The sequence below is a fragment of the Engystomops pustulosus genome, chromosome 4, assembly GCF_040894005.1.
Source record: "Engystomops pustulosus chromosome 4, aEngPut4.maternal, whole genome shotgun sequence".
In the NCBI taxonomy this organism is placed as follows: domain Eukaryota; kingdom Metazoa; phylum Chordata; class Amphibia; order Anura; family Leptodactylidae; genus Engystomops; species Engystomops pustulosus.
Window position 1 is genome coordinate 79,629,930 of NC_092414.1, and position 21,603 is coordinate 79,651,532.

Genomic DNA, 21,603 nt, shown 5'->3' on the forward strand with positions numbered 1-21,603 from the left:
GCCAGGCTGTAGGACAGCCCTCCGGTTCCCCATACCAAGCACTGTGACACTAGCGTGCCTAGGCCACTCAGGTACTGCAGGCCCCGGCTGTCTCCAGGCCCCAAGAAAAGGCTAGGCCCCAGTGGGGGATGTTGCATATTCCTGGACTCTCCCCCCTCAATAAAACTTTGCCCAATCCTGAATGACCCTGTGGACTAAGTAATGAATGGGAGGTTCTGAAACCTGAACCAAACTGAGAAGATATAAAACAACATGAAATACAGGAAAAGGTGTTCACATTTTGGGGTGTGTTCCTTATTTCTCCCACCTCCAGGGAATCAGGATTAACTTTAAGTTGTAAGTTTCTGTTATTTTTCTCAATAAGCCCGGGTGCAGAAGAGGGGGGGTGAGTGGCCCTCAAGCGGACGCCTGGCTTGGTCACGGTGCAGCGAGACAACATGTGCTCACCGTGATCGGGTGTCATACACCTCAATGGGGGCCGTGATCGGGCCACAAACTGTGCTGTCAAATCACAGCCCCCAATACAGTCTTGTGCATGAGGCCTCATTTTTTTATTCTTTTTAAATAAAGGTTATGTTGAACCTTTAATATATGATAAAAGCGTCTATCATAATAATCTTTATTTATATAACGATTTTTTGGGGCCACAAAATGATATAGAGTAAAACACTGATGGCATTTTGCTAATAGCCAATACTTAACACATACATTTCTTCAGGATATTTTAAAAGAAATAAAATTTTTACCTTATTTCTTAGCATACTAAACAGTAGACACCACCTAGTGCAGACTCAGAAAGCCAGTGCATAACCCTACACAGGTGATATTCATAGCAAATCTACAAAGGGCATGGCAGCCATTGATCTTAACTAATGGTCAGACACCAAGGACTTTGCTTTGTTTGCCAAAAGAATTTTATAACTTGTCAGCTTTTAGGTCACATATACACTAAGTGTATGTCCTTGTTGTTGAGATTCTCTACATCATATGTATACCTTTCAGTGCACCTTGGAAAAGGCTATGAGATATTGCCACGGGTACTCCTACGACCCAACTCCCTGGTCGCAGGCGCACCCATGCCCCTCTCAGCTTCTACAGTCCCCCAGCGATTCACTCACCTCGCCGCGATCCAGTGCTGACTCCATCCTAGGAGGCAGGGACGCGCGCGCCGGCTTCAGTAGATTTAAATGGTCAGTACGCCACTAATTGGTGCTGGCCATTTTTAGAAAATGATTTAAGCCTGCCTCTTCCTACACTCCCTGCCAGATCTTTGCGACTATTATGCTATTGAGAAAGCTCCCATGCAATATGTCCTGTGCATGTTCCTGTATTTCTGTGTTCCTGTTCCTGTTCCCGTTCCCGTGTTCCTGCATTCCTGTGTTCTTGTGTTCCTGCGTTTCTGTTTCCATGTTCCTGCATTCCTGTATACCTGTGTTCTTGTGTTCCTGTGTTCCTGTGTGTTCCAGTCCGTTCCTGTGTTCCCATTCTCATCTTCCTGGACCTCCCGTTGATGACCCCGGATTGGACTTAACCTTGCATCTCTGCCGCCTGCCCTGATGCTGTGCCTGAACCTGATCATGAAACCGTCTCCTGCTAAGGTACCTCGACCTTGGCTGCCACCGCGGGCTAGTCGCATCTGTGGAACGACCTGGTGGTACCCTGCTGCAGCAAGACCATCCCGCTATGCGGCGGGCTATAGTACAGACCAGGCGTCACTTAGATTACGGTCCCAGGTGTCGGCCAGTACCGCCTCCTGTGGTGGTCCAAAGGATCCACTGATCCCGAATCCCAATAGATGTGTTGTACCCTCTCTTGCATTGTTCATTATTACAACATTTCTTAAATTATCTTGTACAATTGATTTACGCTATTGTCTAAGTTGCTGTTTAATTGTTAAGCACATTGGAAAACTATAGTGAATCAAAGCAAGTAAGACATTTCTACAGGCCAAAGCATCTATGAAGTCTTTAGTAGAATTTATTGGAAGCTAATAACCTGCATAGATTTCTCTAGGTTTATAAAAATTAATTTTTTATTAGAATTGGATAAAGTGCTTTATTTTTACAGACTGTCCAAAAATTTATGTACAATGGACAATGTTATGGCTCTGTAATTTGGCCCGAATTCCAATATTCGTATTGATAGCTGTTCCCTCTATTACATATACTGATATACCCAGTGTGATTGTTGTTTTGCACGTCTCTACAGTCAGCTCATTAAAAAGATGTCCCAATGTGATGATAATAGAACAGGTGGAAGTCAGTGGGAGAGGTCAGAAGAGGCACCATGAGTTATATGACAGCCACTCCGCATTTGTGACGCAACTGTCATATACCGCAGACCAAGACTTTCCTGAGATCTCTGCTGCACCAGCTGTGATATTCAGCATGAACGAAAACCTAATCTTAAATTAATCTGAAAAGATTTTTCCTATCCATAAAGGTAAAATGACAGGTCCTTACTAAAATATCACCTCATTGACATCATTTAGGATGAATAAGGTTGCCCTGGTACTCGGTTGAAGACAACCCTTAACCAACCTATGGCTGTTTGTTTTGACAAGAGCATAGAAGTAAAGTGTATAAATGGTGCGATATTCTGCTGCTCATTAGGCGCTCATCATCCAGCTTTGTGCTTCCCAGCTGATATAGACGGATATTTCACAGTAATGAGCACGCTGCTTTGACTTCTTGCTTAATTAAGAAATATTTTCTTCTGTTTGGGCAGTTCATGGGAGGATTATTGTTCTGCCTCAAACCTCTCTTCTAACCTTGGAAAGATATCTATCATGCATTACCTCAGGATAGGAAATATAAAATGGGAAACTTGAACATGCTACTGACAAGATAGGTTGCTATGGTTACTTAAGCTTTTTTTTTTAACTTTTCCATTTGCAGTTGCAAACCACTTGAAAAGTGTCATATCTGAATGAATATTATATCAAAGCTATTATGCTTCTTCCCGCTGAATAACAGGCTTCCTGATTAACATGTGTACTCATTTACAATTTCCAGGTCGTATCCCTGTTTACTGGGGAAACATCTCACTGACAATGTGAAGGTCAAGATATACAAATGTCACTTATCAGCTCTAATATCCAGCAGACCTAATCCACTGCTAGCATAATAGTTGTGGATATTTTACTTATGTGTTACCTGATACACAGAAATGTTTTCTCTGAATATTGATATTATTTATGGCTTAACCTCTTAAGTTTTTTTATAACCACTTTGTGGATAGTAATGGATTAGTACATGCATTTTATGGCAAGGTACATGGAATACCACAAATTGCTGCACAGAAAAAATAAGAAAATAAATGTTTTTGTCACCATATAACATTGGAGATATATGTTGAGATGTATCCACATCAAGCTACGGCACCATGCTATGTAAACACTGAAAAAGGCTCCTGGCATCTATTTTCAATCTATGTTTCCAAAGGGATCCTTTGATCAACTAGTTGCAAAAGTGTCCATACTGTTGTTTAACTGCATAGAACAGGGCACATCTGATGTACACCCCAAACAGTGTGCATAACTCTAAAATGTTTTTAAAAAAGGCTGAGAGTATCTTGTCCAACAAAGATAATAATGGAAGATCGGCAAATTTGTTGAAATTCAGTTAGACACAATTCACCGAATTTTTCAAAAAAATTTGATTTGAATCGAATCATGATAAATCACATTAAAAAACAGGTATTTCCTGGCTGCAGAGAGCCTGTAGGGTGTTGTAGGGTGTCATGCTTAAATATGAATAGGGAGCGTGGTTTGGTCTTCAAACAATACTGTGTTTTAGTATGACATGCACATGCACAGCCGCCGCTCTTAGAATCGCTTCAATCTTCACTTCCATGTGCACTTACAGAGGCCAACTTCACCAAATAAGCGAAGCGGAAAAGCAGCCTGACAAGGTAACGTCTGTGCCAGCTTGAAAGGACCGAGCTGAGGGCCAAGATCCCACTATAACATCAAAGAGTGCACTCTTTTTACACTGACATCAGATGATTCCATAGATTACGGCAGGACCTGTTCTGTTAATCCCTGATACATGTAGAAACCCCCCAAAAGAGTGGAGAGGGTGTCGGCAGTAATTTTGCATTGACGCCACTGATCATTTTGCCCTACATTTCATCCGTCAGTGTCCGCTTTCCCACAGTCCTGGCAACTGACAAATAACGTGGCCTCTTCAAAGGGCCTGAGCAAACGGCAGGTTTCACGCATGAGTTGCCAGTGGCTGTCATCAAAGTTACACAGGGGAGTACTCCAGTCTGCTTGCATCATCAAAAAATCATTAATGGCTTTTCTCTGTTCATACAGGTGGTCTAACATATGGAGGCTGGAATTCCAATGGGTGGAAACATCACATATCAGACTATGTTGGGGGGAAGCTATTCTGATGCTGCAAGAAGGGTGTGCTTGGCTTTTTAAGAATGACTGAAGTGCATGCACAGTTTCCTGGCCATTTTTAAAATGTCTTGCAGATGGTGGAAGACTTGAGGAACCTTTTGACAACCAGATTGAACACGTGCTTGATGCAGGGCGCATGGGCCATCCCTCCTCGGTGCAGCGCGGACACCATGTTCCTCCCATTGTTAGTCACCATGGTTCCGATTTTCAGTTGTCACGGCGAAAGCCACAGATTGATTTCTTGCTGCATGACGCAGAGCAGTTTCTCCCCTGTGTGACTTTGTTCGCCCATGCAAACCAGGTGTAGAACTGCGTGACACTACTGTGCCCTGCACATGTGATATGATGGAGCAGCACTTAGACTTGTGGAGGCTGAGGTGGTGGTGGAGAAGGAGGAGGCAAACACTGGCACAGGAGCAGCAGCTTGACAACGTGGAGGAAAAAGCGGCGTCTCTTCTTCAACTTGTTGGTGTGGCTGGACGGGTAGCACATTCACCCAGTGGGCTGTAAAGGACATGTACTGGCCCTGACCGTAGTCACAGCTCCACACGTCCAGGCTGCCATGCACCTTGGAAGAAACCGTTAAGGTCAAGGACTGGCCCACCTTCTTTTCTACATATTTGTGAAGAGCTGGCACTGCCTTTTTGGAAAAAAAATTGCAGCTTGGAACTCCCCACCTCGGTTTGGCACACGCCATTAGTTTTCTGAAGGGTGCAGAGTCCACAACTTGGAAAGGGAGGGACTGCAGTACCAACAACTTTGACAAGAGCATGGTTAGCTTCTGCACCTTAGGATGGCTGGGCGCATACAGTTGTCTCTTTGTAATCGTCTCTTTCAATGACTGCTGGCACCATGTGTAGCGAGGAGCAGGAGCATCTGGACCAGGAGATGATGTCAAAGACAAACAGCTCCCTTTGGCAGAGGAGCTGGAGTCTTGACTGGCTGAAATGGCATGTGTGCCACTAGGTGCTGCTGCTGTTGCTGCAGTGGCAGGATAGACCTCCACATCTGTTCCACGTTTCTCCCAGGCCATTGGATGGTGACGCTGCATGTGTTGACGCAGGGCCGTGGTGCCAACGTTAGCTCCCTGGCCATGCTTCACTTTCTGCCCGCAGATTCTACATATACACATGCTCGGCTCCTCTGATGTCTTAACATAACATCACACTGCTGCCACCCTGCTGTCTTATGGCCACAGTAGCGACTTGCTGCCTGCTCTGCTGCCTGATGCGCAATCTGATACTCTCAATTGTCAATTTGCGTTTCCCTGTCACTGCTATTCTCCTAAACGGTGTCAGTATGCACAACCTGCCTACTGCACGAAGCAGCGGATGTCTGCCTCACCTCTTCACTGCCAAGCAGCTGTTGACTGTCCTCAAACACTTTGTCCTCACTGTACAGTAACGCTGATCCCAGACCACCTAGTAGATCTCTGGCTGAAGGAAATGAACAGGACACAGGCTGGTTGAGGACAGATGAGGGCCACTGACCTGCTCCTAGGCCATGCCAGCTAATTGTTGTATCTGATGAACCCACAGACTCTTGGCTGGGATTGTCAGATGTTATATTTGAGGAATTGGGTGACCTAGTCAACCAATTACCAACCTTTGGGTTGTTGATCAACATACTGCCGCTAGATGACAACGGCAGTTCTGGCCTCACAGATTCACCCCTGCTGTGACGTCCCCTTACTGTGTGCTCCACCTGCCACCTCTCTGTCTGACATAGTGGTTAGTCAACTACGTGGATTTAACACATATTTTTTGCTCTCAACTTTAGCAACAAAAAAGTATCAGAATTTGTGTTATACAGATATCCCACAACAGATACCCTGTAATTGGAGCGAAAATCACTCTATAAACTACGTGGATTTGACACGTATATCTTGCTCTCAACTTTAGCAACAAAAAACTATTGTAATTTCCGTTATACAGATACCCCAAGATGCACACCCTTGGATTGTAGCAGAAATTGCTACAGCACAGTACAGTAATAGCAGCTAGATGCTACAGACAGCACATGCAGTGGCTGACAGTTTTTATAGGGCTGTGTGACATCACACAAGCCTTCCGGTCGCTGATTGGCTTACAGGTCTGCAGATGTCATCCAGGGTTTTCCTTTCGCCTTCCCAGAGTTCTCTGACCCATGTAACATGTTGTGCTCGCGCCCATTTATCTAAAAAAGAGGGGGGAAAAAAACTATGTTCCCACAAATCAGCGTAAACTTCGGATTCGTGACGAATCGAATTTGTATGGAATTCCACTTCTCTTCTCCTCCTTCTCCTTCTCTTCCAGATGGGCATTTGTGACACCCCCAGGGTCAATCATAAAAATCTCATTCTGCTCCAGGGCCAAAGGGCCATATACACTTGACAATTATCTTACTTCTTACTGTTAATCATCAATTATGATCCCATCGAAGATAATCCAATCCTGAAGAATATTAGTACATGGACCCGCATTTGTGAGACTATAACTCACTTATATTTCACCCCAATATACTATAACCCCCTGTGTCCCCACTTCCATTGACTGTCTACTTGACTTCCCACTCTTTTTACCCCAAAGCCCATTAAACTATATCCACATCCTCAGATTGTATTACTTTCCTTCCATTACTCTCAACTGTGCCATGCATTTCTTGTGCAGTTTGGATCTCTCAGTCTGACAGCGAAATTCAAGTCCCTGGATGTATTGTTGGGTGCTTTAGATCTCCCTAAACCTCTCACTAATTCCTATGCTGTATTTCAATCACATGGAGTCAGGCCTTTTTGATAAGGCCCTCCATAAATGGAAGGATATCTAACCTGATGAAAATTAGAAAGAGGTTAAACTCTACTTTTTGACTGAGTAGTGAGTGCTAGAGACCTTCTGATTCAGAGTAAATTTCTTCACTACATTTACTATGCATGATGATGCCATTCCTAGTTCGGTTGTTGGACTAAGACGGGCTCCTTTCTGCATTGTGTCTGGTCCTGTCCAATGGTCAAGGTATTTTGGTTGGGGGTGCTAGAGTTCCTTAATCTTCACTTTCACTCAAATCATGTCTCTGAAAGGGTGTCTCCAAAATATTGTCAACAAACGATTCAGGGTCATTACGACAAAATCTTTTTTCAGGTGGTTGTGTATGATATGCTCACAAAATAATTGTGATGTTTTGGAAGCTTCCTTCTGTCCAGAAGTACTTGATCCTTAAGATTCTTGATCAAATCTTGGCTAGAGGATATGAGACTCCCCATACTGCCTCTTAATACTCTCTAGTCTGCACCTCCTTTGTGGGGGGGGGGGGGGCTTAAGCAGATTAATGTGTTAGATGAATGTGGTGAACACTCTGTCGGGTATTTTCTCACAAATTGGAATCATACATTGTATAACCCTGGTGTCTACTCTATGTATAATAATCCTGATGGTCTTATATCGCCATATTTGGAATGTATATGTTGAATCCTGTGTCTATAAAAATTCACACGGCACTATGATTGTATTTCTCTTGTTCAATTACCACATTTATTTCTTCTTTTTGAAAAAGCACAACTAATTACTTTTAAAACTTTATATCCACACTTTTATACACTATGATAACCCTCTTTCCCCCTCCTAAAGACACTTAAATAAGGACATTTCACCACCTCCATTAACCATAACTGATGTGAGGCTGGGTTGAAGCTGATGAATGTTGTAAAAGTTCCTCTTTAAAGAGAACCTGTCAGGCAATTTAACCACCAAAATGAAATATATTTTCATAAACTACCACTAGAAAGCATTACCCCTATCCCTACATTGTCTTTCTATATGCCTGCAAACGTAAACAATCAGGTCCTAAAGCTGTATGCAAAGGACCTGAAATGGGCCATTTTCATATTCCTAGTGCTTGACTGAAAGTCCTGTATAATGATGTGACCCGCCTGGTGCTGGCTCCTCCATGTGCTTCCTGGTTCTAGCTGCCATGCCCGCTGCAGCCTGTGTGTGTATGAGATACTCCTATACACATGACTTACAGCCTGTATAATGATGTGACACTCCTGATGTTGGTTCCTCTCTATACTTCCTGGTTCTGTTGGCCATGCCCCCTGCAGCCTGTGTGTGTATGAGATACTCCTATACACATGACTGACAGCCTGTATAATGATGTGGCACTCCTGGTGCTGGCTCCTCCATGTGCTTCCTGATTCTGGCTGCCACTCCTAAATGTGCCCAGGATATCAGGTACCTGTGTAGCTGATGCCTGTGTCTCTCACATGTGTATGGGAAAAGAGAAGATGTCAGGTACAGGCGGTCCCCTACTTAAGAACACCTGACTTACATACGACCCCTAGTTACGAACGGACCTCTGGATTTTGGTAATTTGCTGTACTTAAGTCCCAGGCTACAATAAACCGCTATAACAGTTATCACAGGTGTCTGCAATTAAGATTTAGTGTTAATCCTGGTTCTTATGACAATCCAACATTTTTAAAATCCAATTATCACAGAGACCAAAACAATTTTGACTGGGGTTACAATAATAAAGTATACAGTTCCGAATTACATACAAACTCAACTTAAGAACAAACCTGCAGAACCTATCTTGTACGTAACCCGGGGACTGCCTGTACTTGTGTAGCTGATGTTTGTGTCTCTCACAGGCATCAGATAAAGCACAAGCACTTGCAATGCTTTACTATACATTACACAGACATGTGCACTGGGAGGAGAGGGGTAAAAGGTGTGACATCAGTTTCTTTTTCCACATGTATGAATTAACTAGATAAAAGCTGGGATGGAATCCTTGTGAGCTGACCTAACAGTTAGTGGTGACAAATTAGTTACATAGAACTGATGACAGGTGTCATTAAGTTCTCTGTTATCATTTCTATAAACAATGAGTCTCAACACTGCTTAAAAAGTAGTTTAGAACTTACTTACTGTCAATCTTTTTAAATGGCCCTCAGGTGCCCCACTAAAACAACACAGTCTAGAAGAGTCACAGTAATGGCCTCTTAGGGGCCCTGGGTTTGGGTGCAACTGCACCACATCTAGACCCCCCATGTAATGCCTCTGCCCATCGATTTCAAAGAAACTTTCATACCACCTGTTAGCCTTTGCCTCACCACATTATAGCTGCTTTTGCCAAGCAGAATTGTATAGCAATAAAAATAGAAACTATGCCTTCCTGTTCAAGAATGGAAGCCTTGATGCTAGTGTGAGTCAAGTAGGTCATTTTGTTACTCACTTTGAGAAGTCTAAACTCTACTTAGTTATTCCTCAAATACCATGGCACATGTTTATGCATATATTACAAGGATGGCATATATTCTGCAATCTGTTATGCAGACATTTTTGTGTAACACAGATAATTTGTGTCACAAAGATAGTTTTATTGTATGTCTATATATAGCTCCTTACAAGGGCTTTCCAGTAAGTATTGCTACCTTATAGTCAATTACAATTGCTAATGTACATTACTGTTTGCCATGTGTTTATAAATTGCATATAAATGTGTTGCCTTCTTTCTATCAGGAAATCTGTTCTTGGTCTTTTAGCTTCAAGTATAACTATACTGGTTCCAAATCTGTTAGTATGAGGTAATTTCTAGGACATATAAATATAGTTTCCACACAAAAAAAACTATAGAAAAAAATAAACATAACAAATGGACTTGGAATATATTTGCAAGCATTTAATCCACCAAGCAAGACAATGCATACATATCCTGTAACTAGGCTTCTCATGTCTCTTAGTTACTTCCCCCCTCAAGTGATTTCTACAGACAGGAAAGCTAAGAATTCTCGCACACTGAGTGACCTTTGCAATAGCATTAAGATCTCCCAGAATAATAAAAGAACAGTGGGTTTCGGAGAAGTTAAGCTCTATATGAGATTTTCTGGAAAAAAATGCTCCCTACTCCCAACTCTAACAGTCAAGTTTAATTCTGTACTAAGGTCGCGCCAGACTTCTTGTTTTCTTTTGAACATTAGCCTGCAGAATACTCTATTGTATATAAGAGAATATGTATATAACAGGACACGGACATGTTGTATAGCAGGCATTTTACCAACAGACACATTTTATGTATGGAAATGAATGAGCATACAGGCATGATTATAACTACTACAAAGGGAATGGGTCTTGTAATGCTATTGGCTAAGTGAATGGATTAAAATGCTGTTGTTAAAAATGTGAATTATCCTCTCTTATCAAACCGGCCATGTTAGATTTAGTCCATAAAGTCCAATTTTGTTCTAAATTGTCCAAAAACATATTACACAATTGGGGGGGATGTATCACAACTGGCCATATTGGGCACCTGTTGTGATACTCTCATTGCAGTACACAATGTGCCCAATATACTAGTTGCCTCTGACCTCTTGGTATATTGGATGCATGATCAGGGGAATTCTATGCCTGTTCTGGTCTGTTGTAGAACTCTATACACTGCTTTACACTGTTCCAGGAATCTGGCACAAGCAATAGAGATGTGTCGGGGGACATCCCTGTCCCACCATTACAAACTCCACACCCCCTCCCGACCCACTTGGCATGGAGGGGAAAGAAATTAAATTACTGGCTTTGGTACGCATGTCATGGCATAAAAGTGGCATACAAGTTATAATAAATTCCCCCGCAATGATCCCATAATAATGTACAATACACCTTTTACCACCTCCATCACTGATTTGTGAAAAGTGATATTTATTTCTATAGTCCCAACTATTCCTGAGAAATAATTTCTAATTTAATGGAGCTTATTTACTAAGGGTCCCGCGGCCGCATTTCAGTCAGGATTTCCGACGTTTTCGGGGATCGCGCTGCTGGGACAGGCATTTAGAAGAGTATTGTGTCGCACGCATCGGATTTGGTGCATCGGTGCCAGCTTTCATGCAATAGAAATCAGGAGCGGGCCGTCCGACAATCCGATAGATTCAGACTGAGTGCGGGATTTTACATCTATATTGTGTCGCAAGACAATGCACTTACATACACCAGGAAGAATAAGGTGAACTCCAACGGATCTGAGCAGGGAAGCGACACATGCAGGAAATCGGGCGCACGATCTTAGTGAATCGCGCCGGAGTCCACGGCTGTCGGACAACACACAGCAGGGATCACGACAGGACCGGGTAAGTAAATGTTCCCCAATGTGTCATTAGATTGTGTGCTGTCGTGTGGCTGATACCAGACTGTCTGCTCCAGTGCAGGACCAGTGGGGCATAGCCTATAAAACAATGATGGAGTTGGTGGTAGAGGTCAAAGGTCCTCTTTAAGGAGATCTGTCAGGAGAATTATGCTGCCAGATCTGAACAGAAAATGAGAGGTTGAGCCCTGTGATGTATATGTATATATAATTAGGAGCATTTATGCGAAAAAAGTCTAAGTAAATCCTAAGAGCATTATAAAGGTTATGCTCAATTTTGCATGAAATCTGCTTCTCTCTCTTTTCAATAGTAAATCTGTTTCTGGTCATACAGATTTGACATTAAATTAAAAATAAAAAAACAAGTTAAAGCAGATTAAAAAATGTCAAAATAGTTAAAATATACAAATATGTGTTTGTTCTTTTGCTGTAATGTTAGCCAAATTTGAGAAAGAAGCAGAAAGTATTTAAATTCTATGAAGATGCATCAAATGTAAACACTAATGTGTGCATTGATCTAAGTTGATGCTAAGTTTTATGCAGAATTAGTGTATCTGTCCAAAAAGTCCTTGACCAAATGTCATGGTCCCAAAAATATTTGGGGGCAGATTCACTAATTCTATACAAAACTTTGCATGAACTTAGATCTGACCACATGTCAATCTACACAGTAGTGTATACATTCAATGCATCTACATAGAATTGAATTACTTTCTGCTTTCTTACACCTTCTCATATACAAATGTGAAACTGTGATTTCTTTTCACTCTTGTGAGACATTATTTTATTTAAAGAAATATCCACAATAAACATTTCACCCATTCTAGTAGTAGCAAAAACTTCAATTTCTTTTTATTAGCGGCATTCAGCTGTGACATGTCATTCAAATACAACCATGACATCTGCTGATCAAGTCTGACACTTGGTGTGTATTTGGTGAGGCCTGACACACTGACTCTCATTATGAAGTCCCATGGAGGTTTAATGGGTTCCCTCTGGGTAGTAGGGTTAAAGCAGTGGGCTCAGGTGCTGTTTAGGTGAGCACCAAGTCCTATTAAACACAGAAGAATGGAAAGAGACCTAAAGCAGAGACCCTTACGTTACGTCCCGTTTACAGTGGCAGGGGTTAATAATAGGACTCTACAGCTGGGATAATGCATACCATAATGCACACATACATATTAAATCCTATTCCAAACTATTTGTTTCAAGCACATATCTATAATTTCTTGTTGCATCTTTTTCCTGTAGGTGTTCCAGAAGTTTTTATTTGGATTATGTTTCTTCCATGCACTCGTTCAAGAGAGACGCACATATGGATCTCTAGGTTGGAACATACCATATGAATTCAATGACTCAGACCTAAAGATCAGCGCCAAGCAGCTGCAGGTAACATATGCCAGCTATTGATTGTGCTACATTGATTGTGCTTCATACAGTTTTATATTATTTGTGGGTTGTACTAGGATTCTAACTGATCATTTATCCACACATAGATTTACAGGGGGAGATTTATCACATGTTGACGCTTCGTGTGCTGACGTATGATGAAACCCCAACCCTATGGCGCCACCATATACATCTGGAGGATGCATTCGGCCATTCGGCTGCACCAGGCACTGCCTAGCTTTGAATTGCGCTGTTGCTGGTGACGGTTCAGCATTAACAGGGTTTTCCCAGGAACAAAAGTTAGGCCCTATCCACAGGATAGGGCATAACTTGCTGATCAGTGGGGGTCTCAGTGATGAGCCCTCCTCAGATCACAAAAACAAGGGGTCCGATGGGGTCCCACGTACCTCCGTCGGACCCCTCGTCCTTCCATCAGACTAATGGAGCAGATGGCTGTGCATGACTGTTCTAAGCCATTAATCTCTATGGAGCTGACGGAAACAGGTGAGCACAGCCGAGGGGTCTGACGAAGTTACGTGGGACACCATCGGACCCCTCGTCTTCGTGTTCTCTGGGGGTCTCAGACCCCCACTAATCACCAAGTTAGGCCTTTAGGCCCATTGATAGGGCCTAACTTTTTTTGGAGGGAAAACCTCTTTAAATAGTCGCATGCACTGACTGCTCCCCCTTTGCACTCTCCACACCTGCTGGTGTAGAGGTGGAGTAGAGGGGAAATTAATTGCAATACCTAGCGTGAAAGCCCTACTGTACAAGCTCTGCCGTATAAGCATTAATAAATGTTCCAATGGCATGAACACTGAAACATCATGACAGTCAGGGGCCTGTGACTCTCTATATGAATGGAGTGCCATGTCAAGCACATGTGCCCATCCCCTAATTTCTGCTGAAAAATAGCCAACTACAGTTCTAAGCTATCTTCAGAAATCCCATGGAATGTTTAACACCTAAGGAAAGCTGAAAACTTGGTACAAGCCAGACAGAACATGTCCCCTACAAGATATTGAACATGCAGTCTCCATTCAAGATTATTACCAGAGGACATACATTTCAAGCAGGATGCTATTTGTAACTGCTGTTCCATATAATCACTTAAAAAAGCAACAAAACGCCATCCAGGCAATGTTTATCCCTTTAAAACACTTTAAAACATATCTAAATGAAGTATAAAATAATACATTGGGATTGTCCACATCTATCTATCTATCTATCTATCTATCTATCTATCTATCTATCTATCTATCCATCCATCCATCCATCCATCCATCCATCCACATGTTCATCAACCTGTGTAATAAATACTCTATATGAAAAAAATCCCTAGTTAAACATTGCCACCAAGTGGTGAAGAAAGTAGTTACACTCAGAAAAAAACAATATGAAGGATTATAAACAACCATTATGATTTTCATATTATTATAGATATAAAAGATCTCTTTAAGGCACAACTTGACCCTAGAGTTCCCCACTACAACCATGGAAGAACCTTTGTAGAATAAAATACCTGAAAACTGTGTGGTTATAAATTCAGGACAGTGTGGATTCAAAACAATGTATGATGGGTATATGCCGCACAACCAATGGCATACAACATGGGAGCAAGCATATAGCTTCTGGTATTGCATGGAGTGTCATGGTGATATAAAACACAGAATATCCAACAATCTGCAGGGTCCAGTAAAAATCTATTCAAATTTTCAATTCTAATTTTTCTTAAGCGGATACACCAACATAAAGGACCCGTGGGCTTTGGCAGATAACCTTAGTAATGGTCTGAATTACAAAGATGGTCACATAGCATTTAAAAGCCTTTTACAGAAATTTCAGCTAAATACAGATTAAAACCAAGTTATCTGTCACAGATTAAAACGATTGTGTCTATTGATGAACCTCTCTATCATAGCCGGTCCACAGAGTTTTCACACAGATTTTCCACCCAGAATCTTCCGGTCATTTATTTCAACAACAATCGTATAGCATGACCCTAGTGTTTATTCACTAAAAAATTCATATAGGGGTAATATTAGCACTATGTATACTTTTCACAATGTGCATACCAAGATAGCTGTCAGTAGTGGAGGACCATCCACTGTAATTTTAAAGGAAATCTACCATCAAAATCCATCATGATAAATCAGGGACAAGTACTCATAGATCCAGGCACCAGGACTGTGGTAATCTATCTATATTTGTTATCCATGGACTCCTTCCTTCTAAAATTAACTTTTAACATTATGCATAGTCAAAGAAGAAACGTGGAACTCACCAAATAACTTCACTTTTATTTCAGCGTTAAAAACATGTCCACGCAAAAGCCATCAGGGGTTGGAACAGGGGGTTTTGTGTAGATACCACGTGCAACAGCTTTCACTAGCTCAAAGTTCCAGCTCAAAGCCCTGAACTGACAAAGAAAAAAGGACATTGCGAGCTGTGTCACAAAAACCCAGCTGCAAGAGAAACAAGAGAAATATCAAAAAAAGGCGAGGGGTTCTGTCACAAATTTTTTAAAAAATGCGCACATTAAGAGGGTATGAACATGAACACATAAAGAAAACAGCTGTCACATAAAAAAGGGCCCATCAGAGAAAAACGCTCATATCATTTTTGCCCCCTTTTAATGAAATGTCCACCCTAGATGCCTCCCTTTACATAACCCCACCCCCAATTATTAATTTAATGTGTACACCAGGGTCCTCCTTAAAAATAAAAATCTATACTCACCTTTTGGCTTCTGCTCCCAAGCCCTGAGTCTCCGTCTTCTACTCTTCCTGCCCAGGCACATACACCATGATGCTGCGGTGTCATGGCCGTGTGACATAGCGTCATGGCAATGCAGCTGTACAGCCTTGTTAACACTATGAGGGTAATGACATGTTCTGCATATCATATTATTGTGTCGGGTAATAAAAGAGAACAACAGTGATATGCCTTCAATGATATTGACATTGTTGGGGTCAGCAATCATGTTTTGATTACAGATGGAAAGGGTTTTTTTTTAACCCCTACGGGACACAGCATCTTTTGGCCTAAAGGACGCGACCCCATTTTTCAAATCTGGCCTGTGTCACTATAAGTGGTTATAGCGTGGGAACGCTCTGAGATATCCAGGGGATTTTGAGATTGTTTTCTCGTGACACATTGTACTTCAAATTAGTTTAAAAATTTGGATGAAATCTTTTGCGTTTAGTTATGAAAAAAAACAAAATTTGGCAAAAATTTTGAAAAATTCTTTATTTTCAACGTTCTAAATTCTCTACTTTTGATTCAGAAAGTCATAGCACCCAAATAAATTCATAACTTACATTTCCCAAATGTCTGCTTTATGTTGGCATGGTTTTTTAAGATTCCACATATTTTACTAGAATGTTATGAGGCTCCGAATTTGGGTGCCATTTTTCACATTTTTTGTAAAATCGCCAAAACCTGTATTTAGATGGACCTGCTCAACTTCTAATTGACACTGAGAGGCCTAAATAATAGCGAGACTCGTAAATTACCCCATTGTGGAAACTACACCCCTCAACGTATGAAAAACCACTTTTAAGAAGTTTGTTAACCCTTTACGTGTTTTATTACGCTTAAAAAAAAATGGAGGTGGAGTCTGCAAATTGTAATATTTTTTCACAATACACTCATTTTGGGTGGAAAATTAAACATTTGTAATGGATAAAATGAAAAAAGGCTCCACAAAGTTTGATACGCAATTTCTCCCGAGTACACCGATACCCTATATGTGGTGGTAACCTGCTGTATGGGCGCACGGCCGGGCATAGAAGGGAAGGAGGCGCCATTCAAATCAGATTTGCTATGTCACATTGTACAGGCTATAATTTTTTTCTTTTTTTTTATTGAGGACCTATAGGGGCTTATTTCTTTTGCCACATGAGATGCACTTTTCTAATACATAATTTTGGGGCATCTATAGCTAATTGGTGAGATTTAATTAACTCTTTGTTGGTGGAGGAAATGAAAATCATCAATTTTTAGGAAAATTTTTATGTGTTTTTTTTTTTGGCCGTTAACCATACCATGAAAATAGTATATTATTTTTATTCTATGGGTCGCCACGTTTATGAAAATACTTCATTTATAAATATTTTTTATTTTTTCCCATTTTTACTGAATAAAAAGTAATTTGGCAAAATTGTTGTTAATTTTAGCATCACCGTCTTTCATATGCATAACTTTTTTATTTTTCACCTCACAAATCTGTTTAATGGCTTATTTTTTGCAAGAATGATAGCTCTTTTTAGTGGTCTTATTTTAGATTGCGTAACTTTTTAAAATCACTTTTTTAGAGCATTTTTAAAGGGCATTAATAAAAAATCATCTTTATCAGAGAGAGTTTTTTTAGGTTGTTTTTTACGGGGTTCACTTTGCGGATCTAATAACGATTCTGTTTTATTATACAGATTGTTACGGACGCAGGGATACCAAATATGTGGGGGTTTTGTGTATTTTATTCAATTGTACTGAATAAAAACTAATTTGGAGAAAATCTTATTCATTTTAGCATCACCATCTTTTTATATGCATAACTTTTTTATTTTTTGGCAGATAAATCTTGTTAGGGGCTTATTTTTTGCGAGAACAGTTGTTATTTTTAGTGGGCTTATTTTGGAGTGCATAACATTTTTTAAATCACTTTTTAGAGCATTTTTTATAGGGTATTAATTAAAAATGATCTTTTTTCGGAATGTTTTTTGCGTTTTTTTCCTCCGGCGTTTACCGTGCGGGTCCAGTAACAATTCTGTTTTATTATGCAGATTGTTACGGACACGGCAATACCAAATATGCGGGGTTTTTTTGTGTTTCTATGTTTTTTATACTTTATTAAGTTATTTTATGGGAAAGTGACATTTTAGGGGCTTATATTTTTATGTATTTATTTTTTATTTATTATAATGTGTAGTGTTAACTGTTTTTGCATATTTTTACTTATACATACTTGAACTTGAACCAGTGATGCTCTGATCACTGGTTTAAGTTCAATACACTGCTCTACAATACTATTTTATTGTAGAGCAGTGTAAACTGTCTGAGCAAGCTTGGGGTCTGGCTGCCATGGAGACCGGGCAGCTCCGGGGCACATGCCAGTCCTCGGAGCTGCCCAGAAGTGGATCGGATCCCCCGGTAAGCGGCACGGGGGATCCGATCGGCGTGTAAGGGGTTAACACCCGCGATCGGAGCGGGCTCCAATCGCGGGTGTTAGCGCAGGCTGTCAGCTGTACTAGACAGCTGACAGTCGCTGCTTCTGGTACCGGCTCCGTTCGTGAGCTGGTGCCAGAAGCAGGACGTTATAGAACGTCCCCGTGCGCTAAGCATCTAGCCCCGGGGACGTACTATAACGTCCTGGTGCGCCTAGGGGTTAAAGGAAATCTACCATTTGTTTTCATGCATTGTGAATCAAACATATCTTGAGAAAGCTTGGTGCTGCTAGCTGCTGTTCATAAATACATTACACAGAGCTTCCTGAAGTGTCCAGACAGGACTAATCAACCTGGGCTGGATGACTCATATACAGCAGCAGAGGGATGGTGCAAGGATTGATTACTTCTGACTGTCCGGGACAACACAGTGAATAGAGCGTTCTCTGAAGCAGTGCATAATAAGGGTAAGAGGAGAAGCGCAGAGCCAGCCACAGGAGAGACTGAGCCTCATTATAATTACAATTATAAAATTGTTTTTTCAGCAAAACCACTCCGTTCAGGGATTAAACAAGATATGTTTCTGCATCAGTGTAGCTATAGCATTCTCAAGGTATGTTTGGTTCACAATTCATGAAAACAAATGGTAGATTTACCTTAAGGAAAAAATAGTAAATAACCCCCTCAATTCCCCCCCAACAATTTTCTTATTTTATATTGTGTAATGTATTAAAGCCATACCTATAGTCATATTGAACATAGTACAGCAATTACAATTATCAGATGATGCCAATGTTAAAAGGGCCTTCTAAAGTAATCAAGATCCACCTAATTACGACAATGCATGTCAAACTGTGCTATAATTGGGCTTGGATATTTAAGTTGAATATAGATATATATATATCTTGCATCTTTCAGACGTTCCTCAATGATTACAAAAAAATCCCTCTTGATGCTATCCTTTATCTGACTGGAGAATGCAACTATGGAGGAAGAGTAACCGATGAACACGACAGGCGTCTTCTCTTAAGCTTGCTGGACATATTTCTTTGTGAAGCTGTAATTACTGGAGACCATTATACTTTCTCTCCCAGTGGAAAATACTTTGTTCCAAAGAACGGTACCTATGACAGCTATATGGAATACATAAAAAGCCTACCCCTCAATGCTGATCCAGAGGTAGGAGGTGGGGGGGGGGGGGGTCACAAAATAATAGATGTCAAGTGACAGAACTAATATGTAGTAATCAGCTTATGGTGACTAATAACATGGAATCATATACTAATCAGCTTACTGTTACCAATGCGCAAAGATGCTCATAATGCATAATTATATTAAATATATTACACTATATACAAAGCTGTTCATGAATCCAAGCTAATGAATAATGTCATACAAATGTAATAAGTATTATAGTAGTAGTGTTTGATAGTTTTTTTTAGAGGGATCCACGGCACTGCAGTACAAGCCTGGTAAAGATTCATTGTAAATTGAAACATTGTTAATACAATGCCTTGGTGAATGAAGAAAACAATATTGTCTACTTATCCTTGTGAGTGCTGTGGCTTCCTCTAAAAGACTGGTTGGTACTGGAGAACCAGATCATTAGTCGAGGATACCCATTGTTAATTGTTTGGACTTGCATATGAGGATTGCAGTCTCTTTTGTTTAGTGTTTAATACTTTGGCACTGATGTAAGATACATATTGCAGGTGCAACATCCCCCACCGGGGCCTAGCCTTTCCTTGGGGCCTGGAGGCAGCCAGGGCCCAGAATATTGGAGTGGCTGGCAGTTGCGGCCTAGGCACGCTGATGTTACAGTGCTTGGTATGGGGACCGGAGGGCTGTCCTACAGCCTGACAGGTCTCCAGCAGGTGGTGTGTGCACGAAATATGGAGGGAGAAGCTTATGTACTGGTCCTCCCTGGGGCAACCCCGGAGTGTCTGTAAGATAGGTCACAGGGTAATGGATTGGGAGCCCGTGGTGGTAGACAGCCGTATCCAGGGATCAGACGGAGGCAACATTGTGCAAATTAACTCACGGTTCTTTATCAGGTAGCAGGCAACAGGCCTAAAATGGTTAACAACTGATGTGGTACTGGAGTGGTCGTGGAGAGTGGTCCTCAGGAATAGTGCACCAGCCAGTAGATGCAGGCTGGGATGGAGCTATGTCCAAGCTGTGGAAGCTGCAGCTCTGGATTGGAGTCTCCTGACACTGGTCCTGGGATTAGATTAAGTGTCAGCACTGAAGGTGCACTGAACGCTGTCTCTCTGTTCACTCTGTCTCTGTAGACAGACCATGCGGTCTAGAGGCTTGTGGTAAGAGCATGTGCTCAAAGACAAGACCCTGTGCTGCTCCCTGCCCAGGGGTTTTATAATTACACTCCAGTTTACAATACAGCCAATTTATTGGTCAATAACTTACACCCATTTAACTATCGCCTGTTCAAGTAGGATCTACAGCAGCTATTACATAATGACCAGGTTTTAGAACCTTCATAGAGGGTTTTTGACTCCCCCTAACAGCTCCAGACATGGAGAGGGCAACTACCAGCCTTCCTATGTATTGGCAGGGGTGTTCCACAGGCAGCTATTCTTTTCATTTTTTTTCTAAGGCTACATTCACACGACCGTACCAGATAACGGCCACAATAGAGGTTTATGGCACCCGGACACGGCACAGTGAGCACACTTTCACATGTCCTATCTTGTGCCAGATTGTGGTCATGGCTGCTCAGCTTTCTATGCTGAGGGGAAGGGTGAGGAGCGTTTCTGCACCAGGCCATGTGCACGTCCGGGATTTGGCCCGGGCGAGCACATTGTTGTGTGCATGTAGCCTAAGACTGTGTTTTACACAGCTGGTCTATATGGCTTCTAGTGGCCAGTTTTAGATATGAAAACGTAATACATGGTGCTATCCAGGGACATAATTTGAGGGGGTGCAGAGAGTGAGGTCGCAACCAGCCCATGAGCATTAAAGGGCCCATAAGGTGTAACTTTTCCATTTGAGAAGACTAGCACTGTAGACCATCATAGTCGGGGGTCCTGGCACAGACTTTGGACATCAGCTTCAAGTTACGCCAATGGTGCAATCTGTACTGTCACAAAAAACAACTAACTCACTTTGGTGCAGGGTCACCCACCAAGGCCTTACTAATAAGAGTTAATCTGATGTGGAGATAATAGTACCAAATAGAAAATTGTAACCCAGTACATATGAATGTGTTGTAATCATTTTTCTTGTTTCTGAAGTTTTTTTTTAGCATTTTTATTCCTCTATGTGTGTCTTACATTCATTTTTAACCATTCATGAATGATCTATAGAAAGACATATTTTAGATGTCTTCACTACTCCAATGTCTCAGTAGAATGCTGTTTTATGTAGGTATTCGGACTCCACATGAATGGAAACATTACCAGGGAGCAGAAGGAGACTGTAGAATTATTTGATGGAATCCTTACAACTTTACCAAAACAGGTAATATGAAGATTACATTCAGTATTTTATAATATAATTAAAACAGTTGCC

At 41.4% G+C, this 21,603-nt stretch overlaps 1 protein-coding gene across 3 annotated transcripts in view; it reads left to right on the forward strand.

Moving 5' to 3' along the window:
* Positions 1 to 21,603, forward strand: part of LOC140126705 (dynein axonemal heavy chain 3-like) — an 883,215-nt gene that overhangs the window by 833,831 nt on the left and 27,781 nt on the right. For all 3 annotated transcript variants that reach the window (XM_072146467.1, XM_072146468.1, XM_072146466.1), the window contains exons 71-73: positions 12,773 to 12,910; positions 18,994 to 19,254; positions 21,460 to 21,552. In XM_072146467.1, the coding sequence (XP_072002568.1) occupies positions 12,773 to 12,910; positions 18,994 to 19,254; positions 21,460 to 21,552 (492 nt within the window). The remainder of the gene's footprint in view (positions 1 to 12,772; positions 12,911 to 18,993; positions 19,255 to 21,459; positions 21,553 to 21,603) is intronic.